The 23,924-nt window shown below is 40.0% G+C and overlaps 1 protein-coding gene across 1 annotated transcript in view; it reads right to left on the bottom strand.

Moving 5' to 3' along the window:
- Nucleotides 1-23,924, bottom strand: part of cacna1c (calcium channel, voltage-dependent, L type, alpha 1C subunit) — a gene marked incomplete at its 3' end in the record, with an annotated part of 115,312 nt that overhangs the window by 13,010 nt on the left and 78,378 nt on the right. Inside the window, exons 11-32 of the mRNA XM_047338672.1 lie at nt 23,793-23,883; nt 20,826-20,852; nt 18,665-18,825; nt 18,466-18,539; nt 18,152-18,303; nt 17,782-17,983; nt 17,511-17,631; nt 16,954-17,068; nt 16,319-16,448; nt 15,993-16,062; nt 15,696-15,828; nt 15,383-15,512; nt 14,588-14,647; nt 14,236-14,342; nt 11,546-11,633; nt 11,347-11,454; nt 11,198-11,250; nt 10,951-11,097; nt 10,604-10,805; nt 9,936-10,094; nt 9,719-9,829; nt 6,942-7,025 (exon numbers count right to left, since the gene is read on the bottom strand). Of these exons, the coding sequence (XP_047194628.1) occupies nt 6,942-7,025; nt 9,719-9,829; nt 9,936-10,094; nt 10,604-10,805; nt 10,951-11,097; nt 11,198-11,250; nt 11,347-11,454; nt 11,546-11,633; nt 14,236-14,342; nt 14,588-14,647; nt 15,383-15,512; nt 15,696-15,828; nt 15,993-16,062; nt 16,319-16,448; nt 16,954-17,068; nt 17,511-17,631; nt 17,782-17,983; nt 18,152-18,303; nt 18,466-18,539; nt 18,665-18,825; nt 20,826-20,852; nt 23,793-23,883 (2,525 nt within the window). The remainder of the gene's footprint in view (nt 1-6,941; nt 7,026-9,718; nt 9,830-9,935; nt 10,095-10,603; nt 10,806-10,950; nt 11,098-11,197; nt 11,251-11,346; nt 11,455-11,545; nt 11,634-14,235; nt 14,343-14,587; nt 14,648-15,382; nt 15,513-15,695; nt 15,829-15,992; nt 16,063-16,318; nt 16,449-16,953; nt 17,069-17,510; nt 17,632-17,781; nt 17,984-18,151; nt 18,304-18,465; nt 18,540-18,664; nt 18,826-20,825; nt 20,853-23,792; nt 23,884-23,924) is intronic.

The raw sequence follows: 23,924 nt of genomic DNA, 5'->3' as shown, positions 1-23,924 counted from the left end.
GACAGACAGACAGACAGACAGACAGACAGACAGACAGACAGACAGACAGATAGATAGATAGATAGATAGATAGACAGACAGACTGACAGATAGACAGGTAGATGGCAGGCAAGTGGAGGAAAGAGAGACAGCGTGGTAGCGTGACCATGAGGGCTTGCACCGACGACGAAGCATTAAAGAAACCACACCCATGAGGGAAGAGGGAGCAAATTACAAGCCATGGGGAGGTGGGGGGCAGTGGGCGCCAAGGCAACAACAATAGCCACTCAAGAAAAGAGTCGCAAGACTCCAGTTATACTTCGACAACACAGTACAGTGTCCTTCACCGTACAAACAAACATATATATATATCAACATGTACAAAGTACAGACAACAGCTATATAAATATTACTCTGGACATGCTGCAGAAGATGAGAGCAGCAGCGACAGAGAGAAAACGACAGCATGAACGAGAAGCCAAAAGTTCTGGATCGTACCATGTACGGCGTAGCGGGAGGAGGGGTGGAAGGATGGAGGGACGGAGGGATGGTGGAAGAGGAAGGGAGGCGGACGAGGTTACCGTCGGAGCGTACCATTGGCCTTACCACAGGGGGGTGAGAGGAGGAAGAGGAGGAGGAGGAGGACGAAGAGGAGGAGGACGGGGACGAGGAGGAGTCAGCTGGCTTTAAGGAAAGGCAACAAAGATCAGCACCAGAGCAGCGCCTTGCTGTGAAGTGTGTGTGTGTGTGTGTGTGTCAACGTGCATGTGTGTGTATGTGTGTTTGTGTGTGTGTGTGTGTGTGTGTGTGTACTTTGCTACAAAAACCACCAGGCTGGTGAGGGTTCAGTCTCTGATCAGTCATCACAGGGTGGAGAGGTGAAAAAACACAATTTCATCTCGACCATGTGGGAGATTTCTCTGAGATATTACTGCAGATAGCGACTGGCCTCATCCTCTGTGAGGGCCACATCGGACTGAATCACTAGAAGACTAAAACGTGGAGGGATATTGGGGACATTTCTGCCCCTCGCCTTGAGGGCCAAGATAATGAATGATGGTCTGGGGCAGCCACACAGGGGGAAAGGTTGACTGTGTACCTGTCCATGTGAAAAATGTATATACAGTTCCTATATTGTCTGAACTCATGGATGTGTGTGTGTGGGTGTGTGTGTGGTGGGGGACAGAATGGCGCTTCTGTAGCTATCTGTTTTTCTTTCTGCCAGCTGAAGCAACAGTGTGGTGACAAGTTGCTACAGCTTTACTTTAATGAGGGCTATATTTACCAAATGTATTTTGGCATTAAAGGACAATGCCTACAAAGACAGGGTGTTATTTAGCCTGTTATTTGACCTATTTTTACTTTCAGGTCAAAGAGACATCAGAATAAGATCATCTCAGTCATTTCCACTGATGACAGAGATGATTTTTGGAAATCAGAGCCCACAGGTATTTAAATAACACCAAGCAGCACAAAGATAACATACTGTAGGGAGACACCTACTGTTCATCCCTGCTACTGCAACATTTTAGACAGCTGAGTGGTAGATCAACGAGTTAAGTTCAATCTATGACTCAGGAACTGTTCACTCTGCTTTGATATTGGCCCTGTTAAAATACCTTAGCATGAAATGAATAGGTGAGATTATCTCATTACCACAAAGGAAAGGGAAGAGAAAGAAAACAAGAGAGAAAGGGAAAGAATGTCAGAAAAAATGGAAGAAGTAGGAAATCAAGAAAAGCAGAACAAATGAGCAAAGGAAGGGTTTTTCAGAGGGTGAGAATAAACCAGAGAAAAGTTGGAATGAAGGATAGAAGAAAGGAAGGATGGAGAGAATGAGGCATTTAAAGGAATTATAACAGGGCCATACACATAATTTATGGTCACATACAGTAATGTTGGACATTGGGTAAGTGGTCTCAGACTCGGACTCCACTGTATGTGTGTAAAGGTCCGACAAGGAAGTGAGGTGCATTGTGGTGTGAAGGGGCGGAAAGATGAAGGTAAGGAAAACTGGAGGAAGGACGGAGACAGTGATAAGGAAAGATATGCAGGAGGGAAGGAAGGAAGGAAGGAAGATGGCAATGATACTCCCTGCGTATAAACGAAGTTAAAAGTTAAAAATATATGACAATGTGTGTCTTTTTCGTACATGTGTGTGTGAATAACACACAGGGCCGACTGGTTGAGTTTAACCAAAGGTTAAATCTGAATTTGCTTCAGTTTCAAAGTCAAATCAAAGCTTAGAATCAGAATCAGATTCAATGAAACTATTCCTCATTATTATATTTGTCATTACTAATGACACAAAACAAATTTCAGGGACTACAGTGAACTTGTAGTCCTGGAGAGCCTGTGTGCAGACAAAGTAAATAAAAGTCTGTAATCTGTAAATAAATATGCAGTCGTCCTTTCAGGCTGAACACCGTGCAGATGTGAGTTCCTATAGCTCACTGGATTTATGTACATTAAACTGAAAATGAACAGTTTTCTTACATTGCACAGAATCTTTTCAAGCACAAACTTCATCAGATCAGTCAGTTCAGTAGGTAACATGGGTTTTTTGTTTATTCACATTTCTGCTCCTCATTTTTACTATAGATAGTGTATGTTGTAATTCTGCAACATACAGTAAAATAAATTTTCAGAGTGCTAGGATGAAAATCAAACAACAAACTATGTTTCGTTTCATTGTTTGAATATATAGCCGATGATGGGTTGACCTTTTTGGGCATATGGGACCCATGTTACCCAGCTTGCATTTCAGGTGAGCAAGCGGCACCACAAACCAATGAGAAAGACGACAGAGAGAGAGAAAGATAAACATCCAGAACAGAAAACGGAACTCAAGTGGAAAAAGCTCAGAAAGAGACTGAGAGAGATAGAGAGGAGGAGAAGAGGCATTCCAAAGGTAAGAGAAAGAAAAGGAGAAATAAATGCAGTCCATACTGGCATCATCTGCAAGACACTGCTCAGAGCAAACCACTAACAATCCACTCACACTACTTCTACTCAAACCAGAACCAAAAAACGTAAAAAGAAACCATACGAGGTTTAAGAAGCACCCGCAGGTTTCTGGGGTGAAGTAGAGACCCTGGATCCTGTTTCGATGACCACAAAAAAATGCACTAATCTACGTCAACAGGCACCCGACGGAGCAGCAAAGCAGGTGCACTCAAATAAGATGTTTTATCCATTTAAAGACATTTTAAAAGCTAGCCTGCTGCTGCACCTCACTGTGCATGTAGGAATGCATCGACAGAGAGCTGGTTGTTGGCAAACTGCGGCCATTAGTCTCCAATTGCATTGCTCAATATGTTAAAAAGCATTCACTTCAGTGCCTGTTGAAATGCAGTGCCAGGCAGAAATTTAAAATGTTTAAGTGACAGGGTCCCAGTTCAAAAAACAGTCAAAAGTTCTCAAAGGATTAAAGTGCGGAGGGTTTCTTTTAGAAAAAAAAAAAAAAAAAAGGTAGTTTGAGGCATCTCATCGCCCATTAAAAACCACCAAAGAAGGAAAAAACAAGACTTGGGGCATGCCTTTAGGTTAGAGGTAAAAAAGAAAAACCGTGAATCATTCAGAAAGAACTGCAAATCAATCAATCAAAACAAAGTGTGGAACATCAGTGACTTGTATAGATGACAAAGGTGTATATCTCTGGCCAAAGGAACCTTAGCATAAATTAACTAATTATTTCTAACTAATTACAGAAATGTTACATCTCAAATTCATTCTTTTCCAAACCTGAAACCTTTTATTAAACATATATATGTACCTTTATGTTCTTTTCTCTCTATACACAATCATACTTTACTTCCAGATCGGATAAATTAACTGTATGCAAGGCAAAAACAGGATTTATCCATTTGTGATTCCGCGAAATCAAATACCTGCAATAACAAGATAGAGAAACTGAATAAAACATATCATATCCCAGTAAAGTGAGTAAAGCAGAGGGTTGTTTGTACACAGATTTGTCAGCTTCCTATTGGGTCAAATGGATTCCCTTTCTAAAGGCATGGAAACAAGTGCCACGTTCACACTCCCCTGGGATACACTAGCCTTATTTGTATGTGTGGCCAGTGCTGCCTAAGGTAAAACACACTGCACTCCTCTACGGGGAAACACACCGCTTTACCTCTGTGCACATCCTTTCTCTTTGCAACATGTCCTCTAACCAATACAGCAGCCTGCTTACAGTTGAGGGTGTGAGAGGAATTCAGTTAGATCTTAAAACCTGTGTAGTTTTCTGGCTTTTATACTTGACAAAATAAAATTATTCACACCCTTGCTGATATTTAGAAAGAAAATGTTGCACATTCTCATGTCCTCTGGTTAAATTAAGCTTTGCCTAACACAATTTGCCTCCAGTTCACTTCCAATCTGTGCGAGCGAGGGGGCTTCCTGTGGCGAAGCAAATCCTCAGTGTGGAGTTCAATTTCTGTAAACTTTGACCTGCAAGATTCGCCTGCTTTCGCACATATGTGATTGTGCCCTTACAGGTGCTGGTGGGTGAATTTTTTACATTTTAACAGAGCTAGACTAACCGTTCCCCCTCTTTTTGCATATTTATAGAAAGCTAAGCTACTAAGACAAGGCAATAAAGGAAATAACGTGTATTTAAACTATTCCTCTAGTCTAAAGGATCATTCTCTTTTGGTTTATTTTGACGTGAAACTCTGGAACAATCATCATATCAAGAAACAAAGATCTACAATTAACAAAAGATGCCTCCTTCAACCAAGTTCACACTTTGCAACGTTTTACAGATTAGGTTTTTGCAGAAGAGGCATGCGATGGTAATAAATAATATACTTTCCAACAATAACCTCCTTCACAGAATGAAGAATATTCTTTATGTGACATTCAGCTCTTTGGCCACTGTGATCATCGTTTTCTAAAGAGGAATTCTGTGCAGCCACTCTGCAGGTTCGCACGGTTCTCAAGACTATTCTCCTGCCAAAGAGCACTTTAAATATCACATGAATAAAACACCAATTATCCCTGAAGTGTAAATACGACAGACTCTCAACATTTGACTTGTGTTTGGGATATTCATTCTTATTCAGCTCCACTATTGACCATAGAGCCTCCTTGTCGATAATAAATGAATTCATACATACATTTACATAAATTTCATGGGTCCTGAGTAAATCCATTTATAGATCAAATTGTTCCCCATGTATGCACCTTGCTACTATTGGATAAAAAAAACTGCTTGCAAGAGCAAATTGTATTTTTCTCATCTGTATTTAAAGTTTCCGCTGTGATTTATGAATTGAGAGTTCCATGACCATAGGGTCAAAACACCCCTGTTCAAAAAGGAGCATCTGTATTCCTTTTTTCTTTCTATTAAATCTAACGTTTATAGAAATGTACAAATAATAGAGTCATGCAGGCCTGGATATACCACCTTTTTATCTGTCATGCTATATGGTCTCCATCATGCATTGGAATGGATCAAATGGACCCAATGTGGAAAACAAACCCAAGTGCTGAGACAATGCAGTAGGTTCTATATACAAATGCAATTGTTTCTGATGCTATTGATGCTCAGCAGACCGGGGCGTGGATACCTATCTCTGGCAGTTTCAAATATTAGAAAACTAAAAACAAAAAAACTACTAAAGAAAGAAAGAAAAGGTTTACAGCTTGTCACACGGCTGAATACAAAATGAGTGACAAGGTACAGGCGTGCAAAAATTTGCTTTGCTGCCTCTGTTGTTATTTATACTTTTAATATGATGTTCAATGTGGAGGTAAAAAAACTACAGAATTTACATTTACGCATGAATAAAAGTTCACAAACTCTTCAGAGGACACAGCGCTCTGTTTTGATTGTTCGACATCTGGCTGCTTTTCACTGCCAGACTTATTCAGCCATCTATTAAGTTCAAATGTTGGGCAGCTAAAGTTTCCTAATCATTTGAAAGCATGCGAGATGGGTATCGGCTCTCGGTCTGTTTGTGTGTGTGGGAATGGCAGAGCGGGCAGGCAGGAAGGGAGGGAGGGAGTTGGACTACTTACGTTAACCTCAGTGATCGCTATGTCAACAATGCTACCCACAACTATCAAGGCATCAAATGTGTTCCATGCATCAACAAAATAATGCTGCGTAGGGGTGGACAGAACAGAAAAACAACAGAAAAAAAAAAAGAACAGAACATAAGACATTTATAAAAATGGATAGAACGGAAATTAAAGGAGAGAGGAGAAAAATAAGATAAAAAACATTATATATACATGAGCACTGGAGTTTTTTACTCGGAGGAGAAAAAGGGAGAGAATCAACAAAATTAAACGGCAAAAATAAAAGAAAAGAAGTTGCAGTCTGGAAGAGATGGACAGCAGAGGAGGAGGAGGAGCAGCAGCGATCAGTCATGCTTGAGGAAAATGTCAACAACATGAACAACAGTAAAGAACAAATTGCAACAAAATCACAACCAAAAAAACGCCCGTTGCTGCAGTTAAAAAAAGAAAAAAGAAAAGGCGTGTGAGGCTAGTTGTGATTGGTCAGTGAGTTAGTTCAGTTAGTTAGGGAATCAAACCTGAGGAGATGTCAGAGTCTGACAAAAAGTAAATCAAAAAAAAGAAGAACCCAACAACATTAGAGGTATTGTAAGGACGACGCAACGCTAAACCCTGCCTCTGTTGACTCTACTGTTTTGAAACCAAACCCAGGAAGAAGATTGCTCTTGTTGAGGAACCTTTGCAGCTGGGGGGTCCCCTGAGTGGCAGCGGCCATCTTGGATTTAAGGAAGTAGGAAGAGAAGAGGGAGGAGGTAGAAGGAGGGAAAGAGAAGGTAGACAAAGAAGAGAGAGAGAGAGAGGTGGTGGAGAAAAGACAGCACGACAAACGACAGAAGAGTTGACGGAAATTAAAGATACAGAAGAAGTAAGGGGGCACAAGACAGAGAGAAAGGAGGAGAGACAAGGAGAGTGAAAGTGGGCATCATACTTACGTTGATCTCACTGAGAATGACGTCTATTATGCTGCCAATTACGATGAGGAAATCAAACACATTCCAGGGATCACTAAAGTACCCCTACACAGGATGAGGTGAGCAGGAGGAGGAGGAGGGTAGGAAAGGTAGGTTAGAAGGAAAACAACATCTGCTGCCACTTCGCAGCCTTATCAAGGTAGTATGAGGTCTTACAGTAAACTGAGGATACAGAAAAAAATTAAAATCATCTACGCTCGATAAACCGACATGAGAAGAAACATTTGAATTCTCATGAACAGAATCAACTTGTTTGCTTTGCAGTATCTGTTCATCAAGTTCCTGCTCTATTAGCGATGGTGTCACAGATAGTAATTATTTATGTCTTCTGCCTGCATCTGGGGATGATTCTGCACTGCTGTGGTTGTGATTAATGAAAGGTCACTATGTTTACTTAACTCGTTCTGGGCAATTCATCATCAGCTGTGACACAAAGTGAGTATTATGAAAAAAAAAACATCTTTGAAGCTTCAGGCCAAACAGTATTACTTAGGCTTGTAAAATACATTGATAGTATCTGTACTTATACTTAGAAAATGATAATAGATAAAGGATTGTGTTGTTTCCTAGTGTACAGTGAATTTGAAATGCTGATGGTAAAGACGTGACAAGAAGACTTTCCTTTCTTTTCCTTCCAGAAACATTTCCATTCACTGCAAACTAAATCATTTCACATCAGATTGTGAATTTTTTTTATCACTAGGCTAAGACGGCTAATCATGTTTTCCAATAGATAAATCTGTTGGTCATTTAACTGTCTGAAGATGGCTGGATTTGTGGGATTACTGTCTGAATAATGAGATGTGAGGCCTTTACTTTTATTTATATTACACTGGAAATCTGCTGGAGTTAACCTACAGGACCTACCAATGGTATTAGGAAAATATTATAGGGTATCACTGAATACTGGGGTTGTTTTAATGTAGTTGATTAGAGCAGGAATAAGAATTATACAATTAATTAATTTAAAACCAGTTATACGTTGGTTAAACAGAGCTCAGCATTAGTATCCAAATGCTGATGTATGTAAACATATTATACATTTTACATGACTTTCAAAACAGTGGGAATTCAAACCAGACAACACAGTAAAAACAGGGATAAAACTGTAAAACAATCGTAACTGTTGCTGTTGAAAATGAAACTTGTCAAAGGTTAGAGCATAAATCTTTCACTAGACTCTATTCCAGGTGCTGAAATACCTAAGGAGGAAAACTGTTAGTCAGCTGGTCCTCAATGTGCAACAGCTGATTAAAGCAAAAGTGTAAAAAAGTCAAACCAGAAACAACAAGGCACATAATGATTCTTCTAACCCATCCAGGGTTCTGGAAATAAGAGGCCAATTTCAATATTGCTGTTCAATATGGCTCAGGAATATGTCGTCATGCTGCACTATGGACTAAGGTCATGAAGGAGAAAAAGTTCTTAAGATTTGAAATTCATAAAGATTCGTTTCTCTACTGGTGAAGCCCCAAAATGCTGATTTTCAAAAAAAGTAGCGAAACTGCATTCTTGCAGTTTTAAATATTAATGTATGTAAACACCAAATAACATTACATAACTAATAGAGCACAGCATGATGTCAATTCCCAAGCCCTAAAAGTTGTCCTGGGCAATTAATGGGTTGATTCTAACTGAGGCTGCACTATAAGGCATGCGTTATGTTATTCAGACTAAATGGTCTGTGTCGATAATTACTTTCCAAAGTAATTACTAGATATCCATCTTTCATCCATTCTAATAAAATTACATTTTTGTAGAACAAGATTTGGATTCTGGAGCTAAGTGGAATAACAAAAGAATTAAGTTTTCATTAGCTGTTCGAAAATCTTTAACTCAAATATTGACATTTTTGTGGATAGCAATAATTCCAAAAACTAACGCCAAAGAATTAAGTTGACATATAAGACAAATAAGTAAATTAGAAACAGTAATATGAAATAAATTATGGTATTTTTTTTTAAACGTTGGTAGTTTGAATTGATGGTTTAGAACGAGCAAAATGTGTAAAACTGAAACTGGCACGGTGGCTCCTTATCCTGGAGGGATAGTCAAAAAAAAGAAAAGAAAGAATAACTTAATATTACTGCAGCTCACTTTAATGTATTAAAGACGTTAGTCACTGAGCTGATGTGCCGAGGCTTTATGTGTTTTTTAATCTGTAAAAACTCATCAATAACTGAAATTCTTGTTTCTTAAATTCATAATTACTTTCTATACTAAGCTACAATACAGATAAGAGTACAAAGATAATATGTTTTCACTGCTGATTGCGTTCAAGCATTTTCTACTTCCTCTGTTGGAAAAGGGGAAGGAAGCATTCCCATCTGTTACAATTTAAAAAGATGATGCACCAGGAAACTCTATGACTGCACCAATAAACCCACACATATATATATATGTACATAGCAACAACAGCGGGGTAACAAGGGAGCAGCGAGATTAAAAAGCACATGTTGTTGTCGGCCACTAATCACGTTTCAAATCCGCGGTATTGTAATTATCATCTGGTGGAAATCAAAAAGGGATTAGGAATATACAGGACAACATCAGTGAGCAGTTGTCTGCTTTTAAAAAAACATGATTCAAAGGCTGAAATGTCTTTACTACTAGAGTAGTGCAGATTTGATTTAATGCAAACAATACACTTTTTCTCTGCTGCTCCACTTTGATCTGCTGTATTTTTCTCTATTGCTCTGTGCTGTTATTCTATGCTGCAGATAAAGTAGTGGACCTACCCTTGGTTTGAAGGCAATCAGTTTCAGGATCATCTCCACAGTGAAGAGTCCAGTGAAGAGCATGTTGAGGATGTTCATGGCGTCATTGAAATTTTTGGTCTGCCCATGATGCTGCAGGGACACACAAGCACCTCGTTAACGTGCACAGGATCGTAATTTTTATGGGAGTTGTAATATTCCCCCTTTTAAAGTGTGTTACAGTGTAAGAGGGACTCACCTGCATGGCCAGACAGATGGTGTTGAGGAGGATGAGTGTGAACATCAGGTACTCAAAGTAGGTGGAGTTGACCACATACCACACCTTGTACTGGTAGGGGTTCTTAGGGATGTAGCGGCGCAATGGGCGGGCCTTCAAGGCATATTCCACACACTGACGCTGTGACACACACACACACACACATCTACACGTGAGTATACACAAACCCATTTCCGAACTGAATTGGTTTCCCAACTCCTCATCTATCTGTCGCTGTACTCAGACCATTGTGGAGGAAATGATGTGGAACTGTCTTTGGCAAAAAAAATCCTTTTCCATCTCGGACTATTCCTCCATCCTCTGCCTACGTTTCCACGGCTTTTCTGAGACATGGATCATCACAAAGAGCTCAGCTGCAGGGACTTGGCCCCAGCTCCTCCTTTCCTCGCATCTTCTGTATGAACTTCTGCATCTCCCTCCTGGCTGGATTCCTTAAGTAGCTCCCACCCAAAAACTCATGTTCAGCCTTCCATGTATCCTCCCCCCCCCACTGCCTGGCCTTTCCCATTTCATTCAGAACGGTGGAGTCACTCAGACCTCGTGTGTTTTTAGCTGCTTAACGACAGCAAAACACACAGTTATAAAGCAAAGTCTTGCACAAATTCAGGACAAACACACACAAGCATTACCTGATTCTTGTCCAGTTCACAGTTCTTATACTCTTGCTCTCCTTGCTCCTGGAATGTGACGATGACGAAACCGACGAAGATGTTCATCATGAAGAAGGCAATGATGATAATGTAGATGATGAAGAAGATGGAGATAACCACGCGGTAGTTGTAAACGGGTCCGACATCCTCGGCGTGAGAGTCTATGGCCCGGTACAGTAACCTGAGGGCAGGAGAGAGGGAAGGTTTATGGAAATGTTAAGAAAGGAATCAATGAAATTGCTGAAAAAACGTAAAAAGCATGGACAGTGTACTTACAATATGTGTATCAATATATATGTGTGTTGTGTTTGTATACGCATACACACCCTGGCCAGCCCTCAAAGGTAGACACAGCAAACAGAGCCATCATGCCTTGCAGGACGTCATCAAAGTTAAAGTCACTGTTCTCCCACAGTCTGTGGGCTCTTTCAGGCTTCCCCACATCTCCGTCCTTATACATGATGTAGGAACCTCTGCAAATACAAGTACACACACATGTATATTCCCATTTTCGTTTCATTATTGGCTAAAAGAGGGACGGCCACAAGGGTCTGTGCAGGAGGAATGTCTTACCTGCAATCTGCCTGATTCTGTTTCGAGCTGTCTGAACAAAAGAAGAACTTGCCCTGATGGAGAAACATAAGAATGTAGTATTTTATGTAAGTACTAATAAAAATAACATGATCATAGATTTGTATGATAACTTCTCCTTTCCTCTTTACCTTAAAAAGTTGTACTCCAATACAGGCAAACATGAACTGGAGCAGCGTGGTGACGATGACGATGTTGCCGATGGTCCTGATGGCAACAAACACGCACTGCACCACGTGCTGGAAAACACATCAAAATGACAGTGAGCGTATGAGTGTGTGTGTCTCCTCTGTTTATGTGTTATATGGCTTTATGTCTGAGTGAGCTAACCTTTAGGCCCTTGGCTCTGTTGATGGCTCTCAGGGGTCTGAGCACTCGCAGAACTCTCAGGATCTTCACCACATTAATGGCACTGGACCTAAAAAACACATGGGATTAAACCACTGAACCAGGCAAACTGATTTATAATTTATTTACAAGGTTGGAACGACACAAATCCTGGGAGACTTAGGATAGATATTGAGACAGCTCAACACAACAACCAAAGAAATTAAATGATAATGATACAACCTGGATAAACAGGGACATATGTGTGTGAATCTCAACAAGAAAAACAACAAAAATAAGATGAAAATATTAGAAAAAATTTAAATAAACTTGACTATAAAGATCAAGTAAAGGTGGAGTTAAATTGTTCAAAATCAAGAATGTATATTTACCTAAAATATTGTCTTTACAGAATGTATGATGAATGAAACACCTCAAACTATTCTTACTTCTATATTAAATAAAGTCTCAGAGAAGAGATGTACATTACTCTTGTGAAATCAAACACATCTATAATTAAAATAAAATAAAAATGATTATGCTTTAGGTTTTTCTTTTGTATGACTGATAGCATGTCCTAAATAATTAATGTGACACGGTACAACACACAAAACATACACCGATCAGCCACAACATTTTTCACGTGGCTGATCGGTGTACACTAACACATATGATACGTGGACAAACACACAATTACAATAAGAACAGACCAACACAAAGACACAAACAGGAATTCACAGGCAAACTGAGCCTTATTGTGCTGTAAGAGTGTGTCAGTACAAGCCAAAGGTCAAACAGTGTGACCTTTTAAAGGAAGTGGTTTGAAATAAAAGCTTAACATACTAAATCAAATCAAATGAATACTGTGACATTTTGAATTTTACAATAAAGGTTGGGAAAAGGTTGAACATTGGTTCTTCACTGATCTGAACTGTATGTGTCTAATTCTTATCAATTTATGTAAAACATGTGAGAAATCCAGTGAATATATATTTTTGATGGAGGCTAATAAGCCAGTTATTCAGTTAGCGGAAGAACAAATACAACAACCTTTTCCCACAGTGTGACAAAGGTAGAAGGAAAAAATACATATTCAAAATGTCAATGTATCCTTTAAAGGGAGTGACTTTTCAGGAGGTTCGGGGAATGATTTAAAGGGAGTGACATTACTCCGCTCTGACTTTAAACAGAAAGGGAGAGACCCGTCGTACAACTTTTTATACAGGAAGGTAAAGTTTAAAGACAGTTAAAGGTAGAACATGTGGAGCAGGATGTTAAACATCACAGTCAAAGCAGCTGTAAGGATTTCCTTAGGTGATGGAACATGTCATAAAAATGTCAAATAAATTCTTAAATGTTACATAAATGTAACACGTATGTTGTTAACTTGAATTCACTGAGCTGACGTGCACGAAGAACCAGTTTCTACCTAATGAGGAAGTATTCTATCTATCAATACGCTTCAGATACTGTTTAATATTGGCCAAATTGCCACGATTCTTTCACGTCTGCTGATGTTAGCCATATGTCATTACACACACACACACACGCACACACAACCTTTCTACGACCCTCGAAGGATAAGCGTTAACTGATGAATATATGAGATGAGCCATAATAATAGTAAAAGGGCTTCACAGGATAGGTATAGTGAATAAAACGCAGTCTGCAGGCACTACCATATGCAGCATCATTACAATTAATTTGACTGTGAATCATTCAAAAAGATCCCGCTCACTTGCTACCTTTAACAGGCTAAAACTACTGAGGTTCAGCATTCAGATGTCATTTCTATAGCCCAGGAGAGTTCAGGCTGTGCACAGATAAGACTTGACTTACTACATCAATCAGATATGAAATGTGACGACAGTATTAGCTGATCCAGACTGATTTACCCAAATAAACACAATACCCACTATGCTGCAGTCTGTGAAGGGGCATTCTGGCATGCATCTACTGTAAAATTGTACAATTACTGTGCTCATAATAGGAAATCACCTATTTGTTATCCATACAGTATAATCCCATACCCTCAAATAAAATCTTCAACATTACAATAACAGTCTTAATTTTCTTTTTTTGTAATGAAGGAAGCTAAACTCTCCAAGACGACAGAAATAACAAATCAAAAGTGTGACAGTTTTACACATTTAAGGTGAGGGTCTGTTAAAAGGGGGGTTATTAATATGGACTAATGTGGACTTACGTCGAGAAGTCTAGTCTATTAAGCATTAGAGACAGAGAGTGTAGCATAGCATATTAAACAAAGGAAATATCAAAGCAGTTCCAAGGAGTTATTTGCTACAAGAAGCAGAGGACATTTTAATAAACATCACAAAGAGAGGGGATTGAGAGAAAGGATTGGGGGTAATGAAGTGTGAAGTTATTAGAGAATAAAATAGAGAAGTGTGAAGAAGGCTGGAATTTACAAAGGAAAACATTTCCCCCACTTATCCACTTTACACTTTGATTTATGGTGTTTTTGGAGTTTCTCATGCAGATGTCACTACATGGCTGACTGGAGTTTTAATGTGCAGTAACACAAACGTACAGTTCATGAAACTGTCAGCAAGTAATGTAAGCCCATAAGACTCGTGACTAAAATACTATGGAATGAAATGTGTTAAAGTTGCAGAGGATAAAGAGGATAAAAGCGTTAGGCATGGATTTGAGAAGCAATATAATTCACTCACTGTATTCCAGAGGAGATGAGGGACACACTGACCACCACCAGGTCCAGAATGTTAAAATAGTTTCTACAGAATGAACCTTTGTGGACGAAGGCTCCATACGCTGTCATCTGCAGAGATCAAGATGAATGTTAAAAGGCCCAATATAAAAAGAATCACAGTGAACAAATACAGTTGCACCTTGCACCATGTACACAGGGTTGTTATATGTTATCTGCAAAAACTTAGTACAAGGTGAAAAGGACAACTCAGCCAAATATCAGCTGCCTTTTTGAGGCCTTTCTGATTCCGAAGCATGAACTACAGATAAAATCACGTAGGCCATTAACCCGACATATTAAACACCAAACACTACCTTAAGAATGATCTCTATGGTGAAGAGTCCAGTGAAGACATGATCTGCATAGCCCAAGATCTGCAAACACAAAGGGGATTATCCCGCATTTAAAGCACAATTACAAGAGCGTGTGTTCAGCTGTGGCCTGGTCCTGGAGGCCGGAAATAACTATTCTAAAGTTAAAGTCAGAGAATAATGAATTCCTATTAGACTAAAACAGATGTTGAAAACAGAACGGAATCGGAAGAAAAAACTGATTAATTAAGTCATTAAGGTTTATGATGAAGGTTAATTGAGTAGATTAATATGCAGCAGCCCATTCCAAAGCCATGGAAAATACAATAAATAAAATCTTTATTAGCCCCTGAGGGATTAGTTCACTTGCTCTCTGAGAGAAGAAACAATGTAAAGAAGCGGATAGAGCACTCACAGCCTTTGTATAAGAGTGCAGTTTGCAATTAAAGCCCCCAACTCAATTATAGCTATAAGCACTGAACAACATCGCTGTATAAACAATAAAGTGAAGCTTCATTAGCGTGTTCAACCGCAGTGGAGACGCATCTCCCACAAATACAAACACTACATGTTTTTTTGGGTTGAAGGGTTTTGCCCCGATTACACAGGTTCTTTACTTTGGTGTTTAAGAAATTATTACAGTATTTAATGAGTATTATTAAAATGTCTATGTTAATAAAATGCTAGTTACAATTAACATTGCTTCCTTAATATGTTGCTGTTGGAACAACAAAGTACAGGCAACTAATGAAGGCTACAGTCTTTTCTATTGTCTGCTAATGGACATTTTTTTGTCACCTGGTTTCTGAAAGAGTCGTTCTTGACCGGGTCCTCCGCTGCCAGACTGATGCTGCTGAGCAGGATGAAGAAGAGGATGAGGTTGGTGAAGATGTTGTGGTTGACGATCTTATGGCACAGAACCCTGAATCTAGAAAATAGAGTGAGAGAAGACAGAGCAAGAGTGAGACAATCATATTTCTCTTGTTACACGAACAAAAGGAAAGCTTAAAAGGATGAGAACATTTAGATAAACACATTGAGAAACAGACTGAGATCAGAAGAACCAGAGGACAGTGAGGGACAAGAAGGCAGAGGTATTGTGTTTTCTTACTTGTTGGTGTGGCTGAAGATGAAGAAAGCACGAGCCTCAGGCATGGGAATGGCCTTCTCCTTCAGCTGAACGTCGGAAAGTGGACGCGGCCTCGGCCCCACCGGCATCTCTGGCTCCTCGTCATCCTCGTCACCTGATGGGGAATTTGAATAGGACAGAGAAGAGGACAAAAAAGAAAAAGGGAGGATGGTAAGTGAAGAGAAAAATTTGAGTTTTTAGTTTCTGGCAAAGTTTCTTCAATTTATGAAATGATTTACTAATTTAGCCACTCATTTGATAACAACTGCTGTATGTTACCTATGTAATCGTTTGCAGGATATGGATTCTTCTCTTCAGTCTCATCTCCAATGTAGTCATCCATGTTGATCTGCAAAGGGAGAGCATTTATTTAACAGTTCATCTTTTCTCTACAACATACACACTCAAAAGTTCACTTATTGAAGTTCACGGGTTTTTTTTGGCAATAGTACAGTGCTTAATTTTTAAGTGCAACCCTTATGAACCAAATTCTTTTCTCTTTTAACTTGTAAAAGTGGAAGTTTTGCAATTGCAACATGCACTTTAGATCTTCCCTTGTTAAAATAGAGCCCTCAGTCATTCTTGATGTGTGTGTCTATGTGCACCTTAGTAGCGGTGTTGGTCTCTCCATCTGAAGTGATGGACTTCAGCTCTATTTTCTCCTTCTTCTTCTTCTTCTTCTCCTCCTTCAGAGGCGGCTTCTCGTTATTGTGGCGTTTCTCTGGACTGGCGAGCCTGAAGAATGAAGTAGACAGAGAAAACCCTAATTATAAACATTTCTCCCCTTCCTAAACCTGATAGCCGTAGCCCATGTTTCACTATTGTTTTCTTGTGAATCAAATTATTACATGACATGGACAAAATAAACACAAGTCAAATGTCACATATCCACTGAGCAGTTGTTTTCAAAGCACAGAAGGAGGCTGTGCTTTTTTAATCAAATCAAGATGATAGTGTGCAGGTAAGTGATTGTCCTTCATTGCACTTTACCTCAGATCAATACAGGTTGCAACCAAGAAGGACACATTTAATGATTTGTACCACTGAGGGGACACTATCTTCCTGCACTAAAATCCCACAATACCTTTGCTGACAAATTACCTTTGTCGGCAATGAGACACTAAAATTAGGGAAAGGAAAAATAAAGCCGGGAAATGTCAGCCTGTCTTAAAAAACAAATATGTTCATTGAGTAATTTCTTTCCCTTCTCTACATGTCTTTATTTCTCTTTCCGCTTTACCTGGCTAGTTTCTTCCTCTCCTTCTCCTCCTCCTCTTCTTTCTGGGCAGATGTCAGGCTCTCAGCGTCTGCCAGATTGTCGACAGCGATGGCCAAGAAGACATTCAGCAGGATATCTGTTCAGAGGGTTGGAAGTTAAGGACGTTGCTGACCCATCAGATCATCAGTGTAGTTGGCTGCAAACAATCCTGGTCGGCTAAGAGAATAATTAGTGACCCCTGTGCATCTAAAAGACACTGAGCTCCCAAATGCTTGAGTGGAGCTGCTCAGAGACCTACAGGCGAATGGTTTTGGCTTCATTAATGTACTCTGATGCAAAACAATCCCTTACCCATAACTGCATCTTCCAGAGGGGCCAGAGACAGGTCATTAGAAACACTATTATCCATTTGACAGAATAAAATCTAACGGAATCAGAAAAAAAATTTGGTTTTCTGTCTCAACTCCAGGTTGATTTTTCAGTCCTTGTCATCACTTATCTATTCAACAACTTTCAGATCCACAACACTGGGGCTGCTGAGTAACTATCTCATGGAGACTTCTGCAGTGAAAGGATACAGTTTCCGCAGATGAAGAGGATGATGAAGTAGATGCAGACCAGCATGCCAGGGAAGGACGGTCCGCCATACGCCATGATGCCATCGTACATTACAGAGTTCCAGTCCTCTCCTGTTAGGATCTGTGGAGAAATACATGAATAGAGTAAATCTTGTTGTGTGTTTCATTTCATTGCAAGACTTTATTGTATTTTATTTTATTGTAATACATTTTACTATGGAGGAGAAAACAGCAGAAGGACATAGAGCAGGAACATTGAGGGAGTCGTTACCTGAAACACGGTGAGCAGAGACTGGGGAAAGTTGTCGAAGGTGCTGCGTCTGGTCTCGTCGAAGTTGAATTTCCCCCCAAAGAGCTGCATGCCGAGCAGGGAGAAGATGATGATGAAGAGGAAGAGCAGGAGCAACAGCGAAGCGATGGAGCGGACAGAGTTTAGCAGGGAGGCCACCAGGTTGGACAGTGAGTTCCAGTATCTGGGGGTGAGATGTTCAGGTAAAACTGTAATGTCTATCCAGGAAATATATGTGTATTTCGAAAAATGAAAGTACATTCAAGCGTAAAAATACATAGAGAACGCAAACGTAGTCCTTGCTCTTAAAACTCTGTACAATAATATCAATGTTACAAATGTCTTTATTAACCTTGTTATTTTGAAGATCCGTAGCAAGCGCACACAACGTAACACAGAGATGCCGAGAGGAGACATGACCTTGGTCTCCACCAGAATGGTCTCCAGGATTCCTCCACATACTACAAAGCTGTCAAAGCGGTTAAAGAGCGAAACGAAGTACGCCTGTGGAGAGCCAGGAGAAAAGATAAAAAGGTAAATGTAGGAAGCAGAGGAGAAAAAAACTCAGGTTTTTACATTTGTCTTGACATTCGTATTATTCACATAAAAGTGGCCTTTTTCCTGCGTAACAATTTAAATAATAACATTGACTTTTGAGCCTCCTACCTGTAGGCCCAGACTGTACATCTTCAACAGCATCTCACCAGTGAAGAGTGCTAGCAACACCTTATTGGCTATGTCTGAGAAGAAGGGAAGAACGGTGGAACGAAGGAAAATGAAAGGGGTGGGAAAAAGAAAATAAGGAAGGAATCAACATGGAGTTAGAACAAGGGAAGGTGGAGGTTTGTGAGGTGTGTTCACATACCCTGTACTTCCGTTAACCACTGAGGCTGCTGGTGATGTTCAGAGGCGATGGTGAGTGTGTTGAGGAAAACCAGGAAGATGACCAGCCAATAGAAAAGTTGAGATTTGACCGCCGCCCGGCACTTTCTTCTGCATAGCCTGTTCCACCTTCGAGAGTAGCGGCTGAGAAAGAAGAAGAAGAGATTCAGGAAGAGAGTTAGGAAAGACAGACGAGGAGCGGAAGCTCATGAGAGAAGAAATAAGAGTGAGAGTGAAAAAACAGCGGAGGAGAAAGAAAAAAAAATTAATTCGTTAATTAGTTTTTTCTATAGAGTAGTGATGACATCACCCCTCGGTCGGTGGTTTTTAGTTGTTGGAGAGCTGAGCTGTGGAACAGAGTTAGTCATCCTCCAAAGACACTTCACACCAAGCAAAATCCAATAAGTCGAGCTTTGTTGCAGAATGAGATATGCCCGTTTCAGAAAACACAGAAATACTTGTTCTTGCAAAAATGATTGAAGGTAGAAATTTAAAGTGAAATTTAATTCTAACTTCAATGGAAATGTGCGCTTCAAAAGAAGAGGTGGCTCGTTTTAGCGAAACAAAAACATGTTTTTCTTCTTAGAACATGTTCTGTTGTTCTCTTGTTCTACACCTACACCTTGCACTCATCCCTACAGTGTGTAAAACAGTACATTCCATGTGATTTGACCAGTGAACCTGTAAAATGTCATTTTCACACTAAACAAGATTGACTGAAGACAGTAGATCAAGTTTTGTTCTAACTGTGGAGCCATGAAGCATAAATCTCACTTTAAAGTTTTATCTCCTCCAAGGTGTTTATATTTTCATTATTGTTTGTCTGTCTGTAGGATTACTCAAAATCTTTCCATGAACGTTTGTGGAGGGGTGGGGCATGACCCAAGGAAGACCCCTTTAAATTTTGAAGAGGATCCAGAATTGAGTTACAGGGCGTTAGGTTTGACGTGCTCTCCAAACGTCCTTCAACATGATCCTGTTCTACATGGACACTTTGAGGGAGGAAGCCAATAAGCCAATAGTTCTTGTAAATATTTATCCATATGTAAAAATGCAGGTGTAACAGATCCCAGTTACAAGTACAGTGTGAAAGATTACATTAAAAGCTAATGAGGCAATACTATGTTAATAGTAGACTGCAGATACTGCAGATATAAATATTGTTCTACACCCTTTCCACGATCATTTAAACGAGGTTTATAGTGTATTTATCTTCTTCCTTATTTAATGAGTTAAATAAACCCATGCAGACAAAAGCTGCCCTTGTCAGGTATCTCCCTGTGTTTATGTCCAACCACACCAGACATGGTGGCAGGAAGATTTGTCATGTCGTGCAACTGCCAGGCATCTTTCTAAACAAATCAACACAGCTCAAGGGGAAAGTCTTCTCCCGCTCTGCCTATACAAGATTCATGTTCCACCAGTCGCCTGTCTGAGTGTGTGAGAGCTGTTTAGAGTCAGTTATGGCACACAGCGGCTCCTGCCATGATGCACACACTGAATGTTACATGAGACAACTCACAACACAACACCAGCGGACATGCATTCTTACAGTAAAAGACGTTTCTTTTTTTTGTTGTCCTCTTTAAGGAACAGTTTGATATTTTGAAAATATTTTTCTTTTTTCTTGCGGAAAGTTGAATGACCAAAACCACGCATTGGTCAGCTCTACATATGAAGTTACAGCCAGCAGCTGGTTAGCTTAGCATAAAGTCTGCAAACCATAAACTGTAGATAAAGATGGGGATGTGACGACTCCCCAAAAAGTGAAGCCTAAGTGTCTCAATCGCCCCCTGGTGTCTGGATGAAGTATAGGTCATAAACCCCATCTCCTCTGTGTGGATGAAACATGGACCACACTTTATGGTCTTTCAGCTAAACTAACTGGCTGCTGCCTCTTTGTTCATATTTATCACACAGGCCTGAGTGGGTTTGCTCTTCTAAAGATGCATTCAGTAAGAATAAGAGCAAAAAACGAATCCTTTTAAGTCAAGTCTCTCTATTGTTGTGTCTGTTTGTCTGTGTCTTCCACGCACAAACGTACACAAAAAATACACACACATCCAGTGACCGCACAAATGCCACATCAGTAGAGACAATAGAGCGGGTGAGTTTAAAGACTATGGTAAACAACATCTACTAACCTGAACTTGGATTTGGAGATCCTATTTCTGGAACACAGAGAACAGAATGGATTATACACACACACGTAACACACATACAGACAGGTACACAACATGAAAGGGGTGATTTGAGGGGGATAAAGAGGGAATTGCTTCCCTCATTATCACAAATGCTTTAGCAAAACATGTTCCGTGATCAGCTCAGTTGTCGGCCTCCAGTATTTCCTGCACTTTTCAGATACAATCAGCTCGTATCATGAGGCAGACATTTGTTGGTTGAGAGTCTGTGGTGAAATACACAAGCACAAATGCTGTTGGTCGTCTCTCTGCAAAACTGCAAGATGATCAAAGAACGTGTTTGCTAAAAAGCAGTTTGTCCATTTTCATGCACCCACTTGAAACAGATTTTGGGTGCAATGCAACAAATCACCCCCCTGCCAACATGTATACAGTGGCATCCAGTCAAAAGAAATACTGCTGTGAGTTTGGATTTTCTCCAATCAATCCTGGTGTGAGAAAAAAATATTATATTATTAAATGTCTGTTGATTGTTCACCACTGTAACAACAGAAGGTACATAACATGAAGAACGGAGGACAGGAGATTATGGAAGACATGTTTTCTTTGGGAAGAGAAGAGAAGAGAAGAGAAGAGAAGAGAAGAGAAGAGAAGAGAAGAGAAGAGAAGAGAAGAGAAGAGAAGAGAAGAGACGAGCACAGAAGAGAAGAGGGAAATTTGCATCCACAGGATGTCACTTCTTTTTAACCTAATAATTTATTGTTTGGCGAAAACAGTGAAATTAAATTCTGCATTGGATATTTTGTTAATGCCTACTTTAGGAGCATTTGACTTAAATTTTCCTTCTTGTATTTTATCAGGAAAAATGTAATAAATCCGTAGAATCACATAAAAACTCAACCCCCTGAAGCCTTAAGGCAGCTGATGTAAGTTACTGATTTTGTCTGTAAAAGCAGATGACGAGCTGACTGATTGACTGACTGACCGACTGACTGAGCCAATGAAATGAGTCATTGACTGACTGAATAAAAGAATAAAATGACTGACTGGCTGGATATGGAGGCTGACAGTACACATGTCTCTTCTCTCCATGTGTCCGTCTAGATTATGAGATCAGCGGGCGCTGAAGTAGCTCCTACCCCGAGGTCTGTCTCCACAGCGATTTGAAGGAAGAACTGACAAACGCTGAACGTCTCAAGTCTTATCTCCATAATAGTGTGAGCAAATGCCCCCAGCCAAACTTGTTGCAGTCTCACAGAGGAAGGAGGAGGGCTTGTATTTGTAGTTGTGGCAAGGTTTACTATTCATCAGCTTCTGGATAGACAGACTACTGTTCATTTCACCTATTTTAGTAAAACCCAAATTTGAAATTCATTTATATGAAATTTCTGTAATTTCTTTAGCAAAATACTGAAATATGGTTTGAGCTTCTCTAAAGTGAGGACTTGATGTCTTTGTCTGTAACAGTGTGTAACACCTTTTTTTTGCATTTTATTAACTAAATAATGAATTGAGAAAAAGACCATTAGATTATCAGATGATATTTGGTTGCAGACACAACATATGCATAAAATGGACTGAAACAGATGGCCAGTCAAAATAACAATTTCTGTGTCGACTACATTTTAGAGACGGTGTAGAATTATATGTTGGGATTCGAGCACTTTCCGAACACTATGACGTTCTTTGTATTGACTTGCTGTTGGTCTGACAGGGGACAAACAAACAACGTGACAAAAGACAAATGAGACAGTGAGAGTACAGATAAACACCGGTGTGTCATCCAAGGGAGCCTCCTGTCTGTAATGTTCCTCTGAGCGCTTTTGATTCACCATGATTTCACCTTTAAATTGTCTTTTTCATCCTTTTACTTTCTGTGTTCTATTCACTTCTATCCTGCAACGTTAAAAAAGAAACAGTGTCGTATGTAGGTGTGTTTGCTTGTGTGCGCTGATGTGGGCCCGCTGGGGTCACGGCTCCTGCCCGGCCTTGTGTCTAAGAAAGAAAGGAACAATCTTGTTTGAATAATGTAAAAAAAAAATAAAAAAATGAAAGGAGAGGGGAGAGCGAGTGGGTGAGTCAGCTGTTCATGAGCTCCCACAGGGGAGGAGGAGAGCACTTCACCAGTAAACACATGAAGGAGAGAGCAGGCAGAAAGAGAGGGAGAGAAGAAAGGGAAATAAAACAGGGTTTACTGTTAAATAAGATGTAGATGTTCTGATTTTCTGCATTTTGTTAGGTCCCAGATGATGGTTTTCCTGAGTCGAGAAGCACTTTGGCTTCCTAATTGGATTCTTGTTTTCCCCTCTGTCAAAGTGATGCCTTCAGTAAAAGAAATTGTGATGGACCATTTCTGTCTCAGGTGCATCACAACAATGACACCAGAAGTCAAGTCAAAATATCCAATTTTGATGATTTGACAACTAATCTCAAAACTTACCACAGACTTAAATATGCTTGCATAGTTGAGGTAAATTAGAAAAACCTATAAACGCTGCAGATCTAAGACCTAAATGACAAAAAAATATTTCTTAACCTGATCTATGTCTCATCAAGTTCACACATTTTTAGGAAAAAGGACATTTCATTGGGTGTGAAAATGACAGCTATAACCTTTAAAAACTGAAAATCTGATGTGTCTTCAGATTCACCTAAATTTCCTCAGTTTATATGACCCACAGTTACCGTTGTCTGTTCTCCTCTAACCAGTGTTAGTGCAGTAAATTCTCAGTGAGCTTGATGAGACAGAGGCCTGAGTTAGTGACATCAGTGAAGGATGGAGGCAGTCTGAGCCACTTGTTCGTGGCTAACACTGAAGTGCTCCGAAAGATGCATGATAGCGTTCCTCCTTGGAACTGACAGAAGGTGACTGCGTGAGCTGAGGAATAGAGGGAGGAGAAGAAGTGTGTTTGTGTGTGTGTGTGAGAAAGAGAACGAGAGAGGGGGAGAGAGAGTGAATGAGGTACTTACGCTAGCCGGGTACAGCAGGTCTCACCCTCCACGTCTCCCCCGGGGGCATTGTCTGTGTTGACTGATTCATTCTCACTGGCTGGCATGCTCACTGAGAGACGGAAAGCAGCAGAGGCAGAGATGACAGATGTA

The sequence above is a fragment of the Hippoglossus stenolepis genome, chromosome 22 (genome assembly GCF_022539355.2).
Source record: "Hippoglossus stenolepis isolate QCI-W04-F060 chromosome 22, HSTE1.2, whole genome shotgun sequence".
Classification (NCBI taxonomy): domain Eukaryota; kingdom Metazoa; phylum Chordata; class Actinopteri; order Pleuronectiformes; family Pleuronectidae; genus Hippoglossus; species Hippoglossus stenolepis.
This window is presented reverse-complemented; position numbering and strand designations above follow the sequence as displayed.